The 17,890-nt window shown below is 46.0% G+C and overlaps 1 protein-coding gene across 4 annotated transcripts in view; it reads left to right on the top strand.

The window, feature by feature from the left end:
* ITGA11 (integrin subunit alpha 11) overlaps positions 1 to 17,890 on the top strand; it is a 574,736-nt gene that overhangs the window by 486,252 nt on the left and 70,594 nt on the right. For all 4 annotated transcript variants that reach the window (XM_069222912.1, XM_069222911.1, XM_069222913.1 and 1 more), the window contains 2 exons: positions 14,224 to 14,300; positions 14,608 to 14,697. In XM_069222912.1, the coding sequence (XP_069079013.1) occupies positions 14,224 to 14,300; positions 14,608 to 14,697 (167 nt within the window). The remainder of the gene's footprint in view (positions 1 to 14,223; positions 14,301 to 14,607; positions 14,698 to 17,890) is intronic.

Here is a 17,890-nt window from a genome sequence, read left to right as displayed (position 1 = left end):
TACAGCTGCCTTTCGACACCCAAGGAAAGGAATTTCACATATCTCTTCAGAAACTGTCTGTGTTTCCTGATAGAATGAGTAATTTTCACAAACTCTCTCAGCTGTAGGAATGGTGTACAACACTCACTTGCCAAACTGTATTTACGCCACACACCTGTAGACAAGAAATTCCTGCGCTTACATAATCACGTAATGGATCCTGAACAGTTAAGTGACAGAAATACCTCAGAGTTGAGAGTAGCAGCTTCTCTTACAGCAGCCTTCTGACTTATCTCATCAGCAGCTGGCTGTGTTTCCTGACAGAATTAGTTTTTGCCACAGACTTTTTTTCATTTTAAAAACAATGACTGAATGCTTTCAGACAGGTGTCCCTGAGAATCAGTGCATCAGAAATAGCTCACATGTTTTGCCTGCCTATCCAAATTCGCTTTACACCCTCTGCTGACAGGAATTCCAGCATTTACTTAATTGCGTAGCAGACTCTAAACTGTCAAATGAAGAGAAATACCTCAGAAGTGAAAGTCCATATGTTTCCCCTACAGCAAACTTTCAACTTTTAAGAAAGGGAATTCCACTTATCTGTTAAGAAACTGCCTGTATTTCCTGACAGAATAAGTAACTTTCACAGACTCTCTCAGCTGCAGAAATGGTGTACAACACTCACTTTCCAAACTGCATTTGCTCCACACACTCATTCAGGTAATGGAGTCTGAATAGTTAAGCAAAGAGAAAATACCTCAGAGTTGAGACTTGTCAGAGGCTTCCCTGTGCTGTGTGGAGAGTTCAACCAAAGGTCAACAGTAATTTAATTCCCCTGGTGCAGCCTCCCAGTTTAAACACGAAGAAAGCCCCTTATCTCTTCAGCAGCTGACTCTGTGTCCTGACAGAAAGTGTTGTTCTTTGCTCAGCTGAGGGGCTGTGTTCAGGTGATTTGTAGCTGGGCTTCAGTGAAGAACTCCTTTTAACTGGCATTTCTTACTTTGAAAATAACTTCAGAGTTATGTTGCTGTTATCACATGTATATTTCCTTTCATTCTGACTCCAAGAAGGCTTTTTGACAGCTGTTTGGGAAATCCCTCTCCCCTTGAGCTTCGGAGCTCTATGTTGAGGCGGCCATTTCAGACGGCAGCCAGACTCCGCCCCCCCCGCTTCTGCCATCCTGATGATCTCCAACAGTCTCCATTATCCCTCATCCTGCACAATGTGGGTGGCACAAGAAGACACTCTCTTCCTTCTTTACAGCTTTAGAGCCTCACGGTGGAATATGAACTATTTCACCCAAATATAGACAAGGACTGTGCTGAGGCAGGACTTCATTGCCCAGGACTTCACTCTGCTTCCATGGAGGAGGGTGGATGGTTTCATATTAGTTATTTCAGACTCGGGTCTACAGCCATGTAGACCCCTTCCAGTAAAAAGGAAGAAAAATGCTGTAACTCGTTGTACCTCTTGCAACACCAAAAAGCGGCTAACTGAAACTGGGCACTCTGCTCTTTGGGTAACTGTCGCCTTTCATTGCAACACATGGTGAACAAGGGAGTTATATCAGTTATCAACTCTGCCATCCTAAGGGGATGCAAGATTCCATGTGTAACATTGCTAAAAATGTTTAACCCTGTTTGAAAGTAAACGTATGGACGTTTGTGATACAATACTGTTTAAACTCAAACATTTTGAGGAAACTCTGATAAATAAGATAGAAGACAGATGGGAAGGGGTGGCAAGTGACTGAACTGTCCAGAAAATAGGATTTGGCAGCCAAGACGTGGAATCTGTGTCAAGTGCAACCATTTGCACTAAGTGTGAGGTTAGGATGACAAGAGGCTATGTGGGTATATATAGTACATTCACCCTGTCGCGTAGGCTCTCAGTATTCTAATGAGTCTACTGGATTTTTAGCGGCAGCATCACCCGAGGTGTGGAGGACTGAGTCTAATCCACTGCAGGTGATACCTGTCGTTCCAACCCGGGGTTTGCTCCGGAAAACTAGCAGTACCTCATCTCCTCCCAAGGGCAGGGATGACTGGGCAGACGAGCGCGTGACATAATTGGTTTCTCAGGGAAGCCCTGGTCACTCAGGTCTCATCCGTTTCTCTCAGTTACCTTAGTCTCATATATAAATGACAAATAGAGGCAGTATATGTTTTAATATTGATTTTAATAAAACAACTGCATCTTAGATAGCAAAGCACGAGCTGCAATAACCAGGATGACACAGCATGACAATATTAAAATGGTAACGAGGAGAGTGAAGCATGGAAATAATGCTATCATATTGTTGCTACGGTTGATAGACTAATTCCTACGTAAGCTATCATAGAGCACAGCATATTAAGCTCTAATTCTGCCCTTCAGGTTCCCCTGGGAAGACATCATCCCCCATACCTGAGCAAAGGCCTGCAGTCTGCATTAGTATCTGTAGGGAAGCATTCGGCAATCAGCATACAGTCGTGGTTCTCTGGCTGGAATCTCCCTCTAACATGTTAAGGGACAAAGAAGTGTTTTTATAATAAAAACTGCTGATGTTCTGAGAAAATGTCCCTACGTAAGGATGTGTATTTTCTATGAATGTCAGAGACTAAACTTATACTACGTTCACCGGCAATGTACCGTGCTGTAGCCTTGGAAGAAGAACAGAGTGAGAGTGAGCAAGAATGTCTTGTTTGAGAACATTGTGCTGGTTTAAGAAAACAAGAAGATAAACAGAAAATAAAACAAGACCTTAAAGTGGCTATTGTAACAATAAAATAAAGCAGAATAAAATATATCTAGGTTAGAGTGCACAGCGGTTTGGCCTAGTGTGTTAAAGTAACGTGCACGGAGCTGTAGCTAAAATGGCTACACTACAACCCTAGATATAAAAAAGATTGGGCTAGGTACCGGTCCCACCAATCAAAATGACCATAGCTTGCCTCCCCAACATCTCCCCAAAGTTACACAAGTTTATGAACTTCCTTAAAAAGTATCTTCAATTGCCTCCTACTGCTATGCCATATGTATAAAACTTGAGAACGTCCCCACACACAACACTATGATAAGAGTGATGGGATCTGAAAAATGGTCTTCCACTGGCTGTTACGAAAAAGGGAATCGGCAAGCACCTTTTCAACAAAATATTAATGGCGAGAAGAGTGCCTTGGATGGGATATGAGCAAAGGCTCTCTGTAGGCACTCTTTTAATCAACTTTTAAAATCCTGCAGTCAAGGGAGCTTGCTCAAAAAAATAAAATGGTCTCAGTGGATTAGAGGTAAAGTATAGGTTTCACCCATCAGCTATTTCCTCAGACCGCATGACTACTAGAGGCATTCATGCCTGTTGATGTGCAGTGGGGCTCCCAGCAAAATACAGACAGAGTACAACATCAAAACTATATTTTTGTAGACACTTGTGGTGATTATACTCCATTGCACAAGAGATCACATCTCCCTTGCATTATCCATGGCACTGGGTGAGAGTCTGAATTGAAAAAAAGCTACAGGGAGTGTTATACTTGTCAGCTCTTGGCCAGTTGCACCTGTCCTTTGGCTTCCGATCTCCTGTTTGATCCTGTGCTGAATTTCGTTTTTGCTGGTTTAGGACGCTGGGCACTTACCACTGCTGACCAGTGCTAAAGTGCAAGTGCTCTCTGTCTAAAATTGTATGGGTAATTGGTTTATCCATAATTAGCATATTTGATTTACTAGTTGGTCCCTGGTATAGTGCACCATGTGTCCCCAGGGCCTGTAAATCAAATGTTACTAGTGTGCCTGCAGCACTGATTGTGTCTGTGTGGGCAGTTCTAAACTGCCATTTCGGCCTGGCCAGTACATCCACTGGTCAGGACCCACCCTTCCCCTTTACTAGATGTAAGTCACCCCTAAGATAAGTCCAAGGCAGCCCTATGGGCAAGGTGCAGTGTATTTAAAAGGTAGGACATGTACTGGTGTGGTTTACATGCCTGATAGTGAAATACTGCTAAATTTGTTTTTCACTATTGCAAGGACTATCTCTCCCTTAAGGTACCATGGGGATTGCTCTGAAATATCTTTTAAAGTGTAATTTCCCATTGGGAGAAGATAGAGATGTGTTGTTTGGGGTCTTAGAACGCACAATTTAAAAATACATCTTTTGGTGAAGTAGGTTCTTGAACAGCAAGTTTGAAAATGCGGCCATTCTCTCGTTTAACCATTTTGTGCCTCTGCCTGGCTGTGAAATACACATCAGGATGACAGTTGGGCTGTTTGTGAATTCACTCTGGACAGTCACACAAATGGAGCTGAGGTGTGCCCTGCATATCCTGCAGTGGTGGCTGGTGACTGAAAGCAGTGGTGGGGCACAAATACAAGACGGAATTTCACCTTGTGAGAGAGCCTCACTACCCACGTATTTCCATTCACCTACTCACCCACTGCCTTTGGTCACCTACCCATTTACTCATCCACATTGTCATCCACTGCCATTCACACAACTCTTATACACAGACACCCACATTTTCTCAGCCACTCTGTCATGCCCTGCAAACACATTCAAACAAACACACATTGCCTCACCCATCCAGTATCCAGCAGTTTCAGTGATAAAAGGTACACGTTTATTTGAGCTGCAGATTACATGTTTAATATGGCATATCACGTAATTAGTCTGCAGAAGAAATAAAACAATAACTAGCCATGATAAATTACTGGAACCATTACTGCCTTTGAGAGACGAAATCACCTACAGAGGCAGTGAAAGGAGAGGAGAGCTGAGAGAACAGATTTTTTTCTTATTGTCTGTAAAAAAGATAGAGCGCCAACTTACTTGTGTGCAGGGTTGTCTTTGGCATATTTATGACTTGAGGTCTTCAGGTCACACTCCTGCCTCCCAGGGAGCCCTGGATGGAGTTATTTATTGTATTTATTCCATTTCTCCACCACAGACTGCTTGTAATGCACGAAAAGGGGATTTTCTTTGTGCAATGCCACATTCTTTTAATAAAATGTGACCTCTGGTACGTAGACCCTTCTGATCACACCCCACCATTTGAGTAAATAGGAAAGGGTGGAGAATAATATCGGAGTGACATGAAGTTTTCAGAAACCCGGGCTGAACAAAAAACGCTCCAGGCTGTTTACTATCAGGGCTTCTGGTGGAGGAGGAGATAAGCCAGGGACGTCACTGCATTCTGAGAAAACGTAAGGGCTTTGCGTGGGCAAGCCCTGTCAGCCCTACTGTGCAGCTTTCAGCCACATACTGACGCAGGCGCACTGGGGCTTTTCAAAGTGCACAACTTTCACTCTGAAAATGTTGTGCAGAAAATGTTTAACTTTCATCATGTAATTAAATATATGCTTCACTAGAGAGGCCAGAAAAGGCTAGGGGCGCAGCCCCTTAGCCCTTGAACACCAGCCACCCCTGATATCCTGGTGGGTCTTCCTGGGCTAGAAGAGTGGGAGGAGCTGAAACTTGCACCTGCACAGGGCTGTGTCTGTCCTTACACAAAGCAGTCTCCAAACCCTGGAGTGTGTCTGCGGCCAGGGCACAGAAAAACAGGGTCTTGTGCACAACAAAGACTTCTCTTTCACGTTTGCCTACTTCAAAGACAGAAATGGATATAAGTACTGGAGCTTTGACCCGAAAAAGTTAGAACACTTCTGGACTGAGGACATTCTGCCAGGAAGAAGAGCCGGATGTTGTAGGAGGGACTGCCACTCTGCCTGTTGCTTTGCTTTGCTGTGCTGGATAGCTGCTTCTTTCCTGGGGGTGAAAGGACTGGACTTTGCTTTCTACATCCTGCATTCCATGGTTCTCCAAGGGCTTGAGATGAGCTTGCCTCCTGTTAGGAAGTCTCAGAGACATCAAAGACTTCATCTGCCAAAACCTGGACTCCTCTGCTCAGAGCCCTGTTCTGCCAAGTGGTGCCAAAACCAGTCTTGGCCCTAGAAGGAAGTTTTTAGTGCTACAAAGAGAAAATCCATGCATCGCCTCCCTGCATCATTTCTAATCAACCCATCGATGGAAGGATTCAATGCATCGCAGCAGCCTGCACTGGAGCGTGGTCCCTGCTTGATACCATCACCACGGATTTTAACGCAGGCCCCAGCTTTCCATCGCAGCACATCAGAAGAACCACTGCTGTGTGAGCTTCGAGCACCGCAACACTGAAGTCTGTGACACACCACCCTAACTCCAACTCAGCACCTGCTTTATTGATCTGAGATTGACGCATCGTGGCTTGACTTCCGGCGCATCATCCCAGGGCGAGATTTTCTTCATCAACACTGCGCCGCAGTAAGGACCCGAAGCTTTGTGCCTACGAACGACACATCACCTTCCCTGTGGAAGTAAGGAACCGACTCATCACCTCCCCTGTCGCCCCTGTCTTGCAGTAAAGAACAGACACATCACCTCCCCTGCAACAGTAGCTCTTTCAACGCATCACCTCCCAGGCCGCCTGCATCATCTTTGTTTTTGACTCATCTCAGGTACTTTGCCTCAGTCAAGCGCTTCATTGATTTCACGGAACTACAATTTCATGTTATCTTTTAAAAGTAATATCTTTGCTTGTGCATGTTAGATTTTTGTTGTTATGGTCTTGTTTTACTCAGATGGATATTGGCTATTTGTCTAAACTGGTGTGGAGTACTTTTGTGGTGTTTTCACTGTGTTACTGTGTGTGTGTACAAATATTTTACACTTTGCCTCTGAGATAAGCCTGACTGCTTGTGCCAAGCTACCAAGGGAGTGAGCAGGGTTTATCTTATTTGTGTGGCAGCCTTACCCCAACTAGAGTGGGGGTCCCAGCTTGGACAGGATGCAAACCACTGCGTACTAGAGACCCTATTTCTAACAGGGGTAAATGGCTTGTACAAAGAACAGAGGTTTATCAGTGAAGTGAAGTCAAAAAGATCCAACTCAGCTACTTCTATGTCAATATAACTCTAATTCTAAAGCTTATGGGGTGTATTTAGATGAAGGGACAGAATCTGAAAAGATACTAAATTATTTTGCATCTGTATGTAACTCTTCAAAAGAGTTTGTGTCATCTACTGAGACCCCTTCTAGCCTGAAAACGTCTAGGTGGTTTGATGAGGCATGTTCATTAACCCAGAATAAATAAAACGTAGCTCTAAAAAAGAAGCTACATGTGAGCAATGAAGTACAGGGGTGTAGAAGAACATATAAGGAGTGCCTGGATCGTAGAGAGAGATCAGGGATTAAGCTTGGAATGAACTAGTGACTGCAGGTAAACACACACGAGCCAGGCCTTTTGGAAGATTGTTAACTCTTCTTTTTTTTTTTTTTAAAGAAACCCAAGACCAAAAGTAGATGTGTTATCTCAGCAGACGAGTGGATGGATCATTTTAGGAAAGTCTACTCTCTAACCTACAAAGATAAGTTCGCGAGGGCTCTGGTTGGCACTTCGGACTAGACAAAGGCTTGTGTCTTAAACCCTCCTATTGAGGTCACAAGGCCGTTCTAGTGATAAAACAAAACTCCTTTGGAAAAGCTCCTGCCCAAACGGTGTCCCAATGGATGTTTGTAAACATAATACTCCATTGTGTGCCTCAATACTAAGAAACGTTGTCAGGGCTGGCATGGTAAATGGAATTTCTCCCTCCTGTTTGAGGCCATGATTGTCCCAGTTTTTTAAAAAAGGAGACAGAAACGATCCCAGCTGTTACCTGCTAGTCTCCCTGCTTGACTCAACAATCAAGGTCCTAGAGAGAGTATTGCTAGCAAGACTGGAAACCTGGGCCACAGAGAATTTAATTCTGTCTGAGGTCCAGTGCAACTTCTGTCAAAGGATGGGGAGTACTGAGAAATGTCTCAACTCAAACATGCTGATAGGATAATACAAAGAAGCCAAGAGGGCGTGGTACGTGCTGTATTAATGGACCTGAACTGTGCTTTTGATACAGCCAACAGATCAAAGCTTTGGTCCATTATGGCAGAAATGGTTGCAGAGGAGTCCTTAATTACCCTACTGAGAGCCATGGTTACTGATGTCACATCTGGGGAACGTTATAGTTTAAAACAGTGGTTCCCAACCTGTGGTCCGGGGACACCTGGGGGTCTGCAATGCCTCCTCAGGGGGTCCGCAACTGCTTAGAAAGTTAAATAATATTAACAGATTAGGTCCCCAGCTTTCAGTAATAACTCAGTGGTGGGTCCCCAGATTCCAATAATGATTATGTGGGCGTCCCCGGGTTCCAGTAATGATAAAGTGGGGCTCCAAGGAAGTCAAAAAGGTTTGGAACTACTGGTCTAAAAGGTTAATGTACGGGCTTTATCAAGTCTGAGGAGTGTGCAAAGGCTGTTTCTTAGTGCATTTCCTATTTACACTGTGCATCAGCCCGCTGGAGAAGGGCTAACTGAGCACAGGGAAAGGTGTACCCCAACAGGGTAAGCACCCAATTCCTGTGCTACTGTACGCATACAATGCAGTTCTCCAGGCCCGCCAACGGCCACCAGGGCCTTCTGGACGGTTTGACTGGTTTTATGAGGGACCTGGATTGAACTACAAATTCAACTAAGTCTTTCACAATAGTTTGAGGGCCCAAAAGTACAAGAAAGGGTGCCCATACTTGAGCGTCCTGTTCCACTCCACACTCGGTTGGAGCCACTTGCACAACATAAGGCATCAACCATTGATGGCACTCAGAGGTTGCGCTTTGCAGCGTGCTGAGAACCATTTTTTTTTTAGATTACATTCAGTGCCCCATGGGAGATCCACCTTGGTCTACCAGTGAGCAGGGCTCCCTTATCTCAGGGATCACATTAAAATATGCCCGCTTTTTCTGTGGATTTCCTACAGTGGTTAATTTGTGCTTGTTTCCGATCCGGGGCACCGGCACTTATTTTTGAGGACTGGCACTAAGGGCCTGATTTATATTTTTGTAGCGCCGCATTTGCGGCATTTTTTGATGCAAAAACGGTGCAAACTTACAAAATATAATTGAATTTTGTAAGTTTGCACCCCTTTTGCGTCAAAAAATGATGCAATTGCGTCGCAAAAATAGTATAAATCAGGCCCTTAGTTTCAGCCTCACGCATTTACTGCGAGCAAAGGCCTAATATGGGAAAGACGGAGGAAGAGAAAAACGAAAAAAGCGTTGGGAGAAAGCAGAACGCTGCAAGAGTGAGCTGAAGAGGCGGGGAGTGGCTGTAAATGGATTGAATAGGCCCGAGAAGGCTTTAGGATTACAGCTGCCTCAGCATTCAGTGCTCGCTCATTTGTATTCAGCAGCTGCGTGTTTCAAAGGCGAGCTTTGTACACGGACACGTTTTTATTTACAAATTAAGCAATGGATTTCCATATGGCTATATTAAGGGCGTGTGTGACCCTGGATAAGGCACTATCTATCCCTTCCTTGAGATATCAAAGGCATTTTCGACAAAAAAACATAATCGACATGTTGGGAGCACTTGCGCTGTTCTCGGGGCCTAAAACAAAGGAGAAGGTTAAACAGCTGTAGTTTAATCACTGTGAAAATGTCAGACTCTCGGCCGAAACGTGCAAAGCATCTGTCTCTCCAACAACAACTTGTAAAGCACCCTCAGCACAGGTTTTACCTGACGAGACTGAATATAATACACAATCTTGTCTTGTTTCCTGGTAGCACACACTCTTTCAGGAGCCATCTTTTGTACCCAAGTGATAACAGTTCAGAACAAAGCACATTGCACTTCTAGTAAATGCCATTTATTTCTGATTTTAACATCAAACATTGCCAGCCAGCAATGATGACACTGCAGCAGCTTCCAAAAGAATATGATGTCTAGCTGTAAGTAACTTTGTTCAAAGTGCTCGGGAAACAAGAAAGTGTTATGGTTAAATAGACCAATGCAAAGGGGATGAATTATAGAGAGATTTTATGTCCTTGGTTATAGTTACAAGTTAAATGCAAAAAAAACAGATGATGGATGGAATGCAGAGCAAATCAAACATTCACCCCCAGTCACAAAGATCTGGGTTTAATCCATCGTTTTTTTGCTCACCACGCCACCCCAGATTGGACACAGCCATATGCAAATCAGTCTTGACCCTGTTCCTCACAGGAACAGTCCAGCCCGAACTGCCAAGTCAGGTCCTCCCTGGACTGGAAACAAGCATCCTAGGACCGGTTTCAGGGTATCACCCTTCATCAGCTAGGCTAGCTTGAATCCAGTGGCGCAGTGAGCAAGGGACCCACGTCTGGGCATACCCTTCCCACTTGGGGCGACAAATGCAAAAAGAACAGATGATGGATGGAATGCCGAGCAAATCAAACATTCACCCCCAGTCACAAAGATCTGGGTTTAATCCATCGTTTTTTTGCTCACCACGCCACCCCAGATTGGACACAGCCATATGCAAATCAGTCTTGACCCTGTTCCTCACAGGAACAGTCCAGCCCGAACTGCCAAGTCAGGTCCTCCCTGGACTGGAAACAAGCATCCTTGGACCGGTTTCACGGTATCACCCTTCATCAGCTAGGCTAGCTTGAATCCAGTGGTGCAGTGAGCAAGGGACCCACGTCTGGGCATACCCTTCCCACTTGGGGCGACAAATGCAAAAAGAACAGATGATGGATGGAATGCAGAGCAAATCAAACATTCACCCCCAAACTGGGGTGGCATGTTGAGCAAAAGTAGGATGGATTAAACCCAGATCTGTGACTGGGGGTGAGTGTTTGCATTGTTCAGCACTCCGTCCATCATCCTCTTATGTTGTTAAAGTTGCCCTAAGTGGGAAGGGTATGCCCAGACGTGGGTCCCTTGCTCACTTGCCCAGTCAGAGAGTGTAACCTGCACTTACATCCCATCAGTGACCTTTACCGTGCTCTCAACTTGCACCTCATAATTGAGTTGCACCACACACCAATGCAGCCGTGACTGGAAGAAGATGGAGGCCAAGAGCGTATTTATGAGAGGTTTGCTTCATGCTTAAACCACGCAACGTGGTACATGTGTGACGCAAGCTTTTAAGTCATATTTTTGAAGCCATGCAAGGCCCCTTGGACTTTGAGTGCCCCCAAGAATATGGAGTAATGTAATGCAGCGCAAATCGGTGCTTTGCATTACTCTGCGCAAGGGAGACATTACATGGGCGTTATGTGGGTGTTACCATGCAACTTCCATGGTTTTTACGCATTTCCAGATTTACCAAACCTGGTAAACCTGGGACTGTGCCTTAAAAGATATGCCTCCCCAGGAGAGGTGTAACGAGGAGAATTCTAATTTCTCCCCTTTACTTCCTCTTTCTATATGTGCTGCATTCTGCAGCACACATAGATGGAGGAATATACCTGTAAGAGTTGTTTTTGTGCAGGAAGTCCCCCTTCTTGCACAAATACAATCCTGCCTGCAGCAGAGACACCCATGCACTGTGGCGCAAGGGTGCCTGTGTTGGCGCTAGCCAGCCCATTGTGCACCAGATCGTGGAGAAAGACGGGAATGCCACATGTAACTTAAACACAGCACATTCCTGCCCTTTCCCAGTGTTGCAGGGCAGCACAGCAAGGTGACTTGTTGTGTTGCACTGCACTACTTTCACATAAATATGGGCCTTTGTGTATATTTCTTATTGTAAGCACCTACAGGCTTAGATCACCATATATGCAGACAGTCAGAAGCCCCCTGTGCATGTGGGAATGCTTGTGTCTATCCAAAAATCATGCTGTACCTTCACCCTCCTAGCTGGACTCCTGCCACTTCAGCTCCTTCACCACGGCCAGTGCCCACACAGTTCACATAGTACCCCTCCACCCCCACTGGTTGGTCTCACACTGGAAGATGGAAGGATTTGCCTGCAGTCTAAGTGAATGCTGTTTTTCGTTGCATTGAACCTCCCTGCATTAAGCACTGCTTTGTTAGTGCCACCACACCAGTTTACTGCATTGGTGTGTGCCAGGCAGCCCAAGCCCTATCCTTAATGACTGTGATGAGCCTACTGCAAACCTGCAGTTCTACTCTTCCGGTTCGAGCAGAGCATGGCTCTTCCTCCCCAAGCCAGGGTGCAACTGCTGCTGTTCCGGTAGCCGGTGCTGGACTCCTATAATCCAAGACGGTGATTGGCTCCTGCTTCCCCAGCCAATTAGAAAGAAAGAGAGAGAGGCAGTGCTTAATTTGTGCTTATTGTTTCCGGTGCTGAGCACCGGCACTTATTTTTGAGGGCCGGGGCTTATTCTTGTGCCTCAAGCATTTGCTGCGAGCAAAAGACACACATGGGAAAGACGGAGGAATAGAAAAACGAAAAAAGCGTCACAAAGGTAGAAAGCAGGAAGCTGCAAGAGTGAGCCGAAGGGGTGGGGAGTGACTCTAAATGGTTTGAAGAGACCCGAGATGGCTTCAGGATTACGCTCTCTCAGTATTCCGTGCTCGCACAGTTAAGTGCAGCAGTCGCGTGTTTAAGAGGAAGGCTTTGGGTACTGGCACCTTTTTATTTACAAATTAAGCACTGGAGAAAGGGATCTCTCACAAAGGTAGATGAAATGATCTGGCAGCACCCTAAGTGAGTTCCAAACAGATCTCCCTATACGGAGCGCCCTAACTGCAGCCTCATTTTGTTAGCGGTGCTTCCAGGTTTTACCAGTGTGTGTGTAATCTCAAGGATGCACTAGCTCAGTTAGAACTGTGTGTACCACACCCCCACCCACTAGCTTGGGCTCTCTGAGTGAAAACAGGAGCAGTGGAAGTGAGTGAAAGAGAGTGACAATGGATATTTTGAAAGTTAACTTCTGGAGAACAGTGGCAGCAACACTCACTCTTACTCATTAAAAGTACACGAGGGGCAAACGAATAAGCACCTTCTTTAAAATAACCTGCATGCAAATTTTGCATGAGTGGTTGGTTCCTGTTTTATGAGGGATAGAAGCGTGCACTGCAGCTGTTTCACTTTGTGCCTACTCTGTATTCTGCCCAAGTGGTACCATTCTGTAAGGCAGAGAAGCTTGCTCCACTGCCCGAGCAACGCCTGTCAGAGGAGAAAGGAAGCTTGCACTACTGCTACTGTGGTGTGCCAGCTATTTGAGGAAGGGATGGTTGCACTGATACTAACTTGATCTGTTCTTGTGTGGTAAGGGGAAGAAGCTTGCACTACTGCTGCCAGAGCTGTACCTGTTCTGTGATGAAGGTCAGCTTTTTCATGGCTGCTGCCACCAGCCCTGTACCTCTTCTTTGTGTTTTAGCATTACATACTGTCAGAGATGAATTGATAATACAGCAACTGCTGCAGCAGATCTCAAGGGGAAGGGTGGGTGAGAGTAGGGACGGGGGGAATAAAATAAAAAAAAATAAAAAAACCTACCTGTTCCCTTCGCCGCCATCTGCCGCCTCGCTCCTCTGCTCTTCTTCTGGTGTTCCAGAATTCAGTGGGACACCAGAACAGGCTACCCAGCAATCCTGGTGCTGCTCTCATGCTAAACCTAGCATGAAAGCAGCACCAGGATTGGTATGAGCGGCTTGCTCTGCCGCTCAGACACTACCCTGGGGTCTGTTCAGTTTCTCCAGCCCGGCTGTGTAGCATTGAGATGGCTGTCCAAACACACAAGCGCACTTAGTGCATTGATTCCACTCCCCTCTCCTGTGGCCCAGCCACACCCCTCCCTGCACCTGCTCATGGCTGAGCCAGCAGCTGGAAGATAAAACAAAACAATAATAACAATAATAAGATATCGTTTTATCTTTCATCTCTGGGCTTAGCCAGGGGGCGACACTCATTTGCCATTGTGAAGAAGCCGCCCTGTGAAAATACCCACACACTTGCTGAAGAACGTACAAGTTAAGTTCATTCAACAAAGCAAGCACAAATGCAGCATGGCTGTGCAAAGCGACAGCATGTCCCCCTTTAAACAAAGACCTTTAAACACAGATCATCTAATGCTAAACCCTCTCCAGTTTATGAATTTTCTTGATACATTGCTTCAGAGGAGAGTACACATGACAGAAAGTGAAACTCAGATTATACAGCTTTCTCATGAGAACGAAAAAGGACCTTGAAAATGAAACATGAAAAGTAAGCTCCCAGACACTGATTTAGTCATCTGCGAATCCTCTCTTAGCGGTGCCAAGCATGGGAATGAGGCTGAAAACATCTTAAGTGAGAGAGCAGAACATGTTAACATGAGCACAATACTGAAAGCAAAATGGCAGTAAATGAATCAATATGGGTTTAGCCATTACCGTGATTTCAAACATTTTGTGTGCAATTCCATAGTACAGAAAATATATTCTTACTTTACGAGACAACTTCTCGCTAATCTGTTTGCTTATCATTGCAGGTTGCCTTTCGATTGGATTTTGAATTCAGCAAAACTATTTTCAGGCCAACTGCAGAGCTGCATCTCGCTGCCAACAGGTTAACCATGCCCTTTGATGTTTCCATTTTTAAATGTATTTTTCTTATAAATATGACCTCGGTGTGACCTTGAGCACATTGAGTTCTGGGACAGTATAGGTTTTGCCTCTGATTCTCTATGATATTTGGTGTGTTACATTGCCCTCCAGGCACCTCTGTGCAGCTGGTTGATGAGACTGTCCTAACGAGGCCTCTCTGATGCACCCCTTAGAAAGCCTCGTGCTTGTAAAGTTAATGTTCGGTAAACCACTGTCAAAGGCTTAAAGAAAACAATCATATCTTTTTTATTATCTGAATTACATTGTAGTGACAGTACTGAAAAGGAGAGCACCCGACACGATAACACCATCCTCATGGACCTACCTCTGAAGTACCAGGCTGATCTCCTGTTCACCAGGTATTGTATCAATATTTCACGGTCTAATTGCCACAACAGGGTCCACCCTGTCACTAAAGGGCTCGCAGCCTGACTAAAGTTGGTGCCACTGGGACCACAGGGGCAAACCAGTCAACACACTATCAATGCATAGCCTGATCTGAGCGCATGATGAGTTGTACTCAATGCTTGCACTTTAAGGACAGAGTTTGGCTATGCTTGAGTATATGATGATCGAGTCAGCCACTCACTGCTTGTCTTTTAAATATTGAATATGTACATAAACATAGACATATGTTCCCCTCCAACAATAACACATGTGGATAATGGACAAGTCATGAGCTACTGCTTGACCTTTTCCGGGCACTACAATTCCCTTCACTACCACCTGCAGCCCACATCTGATGTCCTCTTCTGCAACAAGAAGTTCAGTCTGTACATTGGAAAAGTAACAATATGGGTTTTCAGGTGCATGTGTGATACTTTGCACTGAAAGTGAATGAATGTGTCCCATGCATGATCTCATGCCACTGAGTTTGGATTCAAAGGAGGCTGTGCCTTTCACAGGACACAGCAGGTTGCATCTGGACATATGAGATTGAGTGGGAATATTAATTAGAGTGTAGTACCACATGTGAAACTGCCATTCAGTACATGTGAGTATACCTGTTCTTATGAGTTTGTGCAAAGAAATGTGAGACTGCGCAGAGCATATGGGGCAATACGTGAGCATAAGCGGGTACCCTCTGCAAACAAGTCTATGCTTGAGCTTATGAGGCTATGCCTGCACATATGAAGCAATATTTACCATATGAGCCTGGGCACAAACTGGTTTATTGGCATGAAAGACTCCACTGGACACATAGAGCTGTGCTTGAAAACACTTTGGCCCTCATTATGACTTTGGCGGTCTTTGTACAAGACCGCCAAAGCCGTGGGCGTCAGAAGACGGCCAGTGATGGCGGTCTTCCGACCACCATATTACGAGTACTGCAGGATTTCTGCCACATTTTGGGTGGAAATCCTCTAGTAGTCGTGCTGGCGGTCAGAGGCACAGGGGTGGTTCCACCAAGGGTCCCGCCCTGTCAAAAGGAATCCATCAGCTGTATTACGAGAAGTAATACAGCCTGGCGGTGTCCTGATGGGGGGGCGCTGCCGGCATTGGAAGCGCCCGGTCCCTGCCAGACGACCTCCTCATCAGAAAAGGTAAGTCGAGCGTCATACAGGGAAGGGGGTGGGAGCGTGGGGTGTGTTGTGTATGCGTGGGTGTTGTCTGCATGTGTGAATGTAAGTGTGTATGTGTGTTTTTGTGTTGGTGTTTGTATGCATGTATGAATCCGTGTGTGTATGGGTGTGTATTCATATATGAATGCGTGTATGATTGTTGAAGTGAGTGCGTGTATGGATGCTTGTAATTGAATGCTTGTATGTAAGTGTTGGTGAATTAGTGCATGCGGGGTGCGTGAATGAGTGTATGCGGGGTGCGTGTAGGTGTCTGTGCGTGTATGCGGGGAGAGGGTGCAAGGGAAGGGGGTGCTGTACTGGTGGGGGAGGGGGCACTGTACTGGTAGTGGGGGGGAGGGGTGCTGTTCTAGTAGGGGGTGGAGGGTTCTGGTATGGAAGGAGGGTGGGAGAGTCATCTGCCGGTGACAGGAAATACATTTTCTGTCACTGGTAGCTTTTCTACCAGGGTTTTCATTGCGGTGCTACTGCCGCGGAAACCCCGGTGGAAAGCCGACTCCTGATACCGCCGGCGGTCTTTATTGGACTGCAGGTCAGAGATGCTAACCTCCGGCCTAGCGGGTCCAACTGCCTTGGCGGTACAGGTGGGGATGTGGCGGGTTGGCAGAGGCCAACCCGACACACTTATAATATGGCGGTCTTTACTGCCGGCCCGTTGACGGTGAGACTGCCACCATGGCCTTGGCAGTCAGAAGACCACCAGGGTCATAATGAGGGCCTTAGTTCTGATCTTTTCATCATACAGCCTGTTCAATTGCCACACTTGTACATCAACGTGCCTCTGTCAAACTCATCGCAGCCATTCATTGTAGTGATGAGGGCAACAGGTAAGCTTGTGATGCATGGATTCGGCAAAGAAATCACGGTTTGAACATCACCCCTGTCCCTAGTTCCTGAAGCACTGATCTTTGTGTTCACCCCAGAATAAGGAAGGCCGCACCCCTTGCCGCATACACGGGATGAGTGTTTGAGCCAAAAATTCAGATACAAAAGGAAGGAATCCCCGCCTGCGCTGGTGGTGCTGTTCTTTAAGAACCTTCTCCTGTCCAACCTCTAGGCTCCTATGACACCTCTCCCGTGGAGGATGGGTGACAGCGGCAACAGTTGTAGGCACTGATTAAAGCAAGTGCCCAGTGCAGTTCTGTACACATTGCACACCTATTCCTTGGTGAGGCAGGGCACAATATGTTTTCTGACTAATGCCAGACAGACGTCCTTAGCTCCTACTAAGGGGGTGGACGAACTCCTCCGTTTCATATGTCTACATGTATATCCATTGGAGTGGGCTGGGAGACGTGAATTAATTTCAAGAGAGTGTGCCGTGCAGAAACACCGCTTGACAGGGAGGCTCCTGCGAATGAAGGCAGCAGCAAGTTGTTCCGTTGTCTCCACAGAACTAATGGAAAAGTTAATTGGGACTTTCTGAGGCAGCCTCACAGTTTGGTCCTAATGGCTCCCAGATAATGGGATCCTGCTCTGCCCTTCTCCTTCCTCACCTTCTGCCAAAGTGGCTTAGAAATGTCTCCCGGCTGATTTACTGAACTGTTTGTTTGAAGACAGCAGGGGAACAGAGCTCTCTTGCCACAGACCACAGCCTGGCAGCTTCCTGATAGACTCATAGACAACTGACAGTACAGGAGGGGGGGTTCAAGTTTCACTCCCGGCCTAGGGCTTTCCAGCCCAGTTACTTCTAAGGGCACAGACTGGTAGGTACACAAAATGCATCTTTCTCACTTTCTTGCATAATCATAATACATACAGTGTACAGCACGCCTGTCACTCACCATAAACCAGACAGCGTAGAGCAGAGCAAACCCTCCCTGTGAGGCAAACACCGCAGACACAAGCGTACAAAAGTCCAGCACTCACCCTACTGCAGACACTGTACAGCAGAAAAGTCCCTTTACATAGTACGACACAGCATGTCCATTACTTACACTTTTGCAAGCAAACTGTACACAGCAGGCCCCAC

This window comes from Pleurodeles waltl, chromosome 3_1 (genome assembly GCF_031143425.1).
Source record: "Pleurodeles waltl isolate 20211129_DDA chromosome 3_1, aPleWal1.hap1.20221129, whole genome shotgun sequence".
Classification (NCBI taxonomy): domain Eukaryota; kingdom Metazoa; phylum Chordata; class Amphibia; order Caudata; family Salamandridae; genus Pleurodeles; species Pleurodeles waltl.
This window is presented reverse-complemented; position numbering and strand designations above follow the sequence as displayed.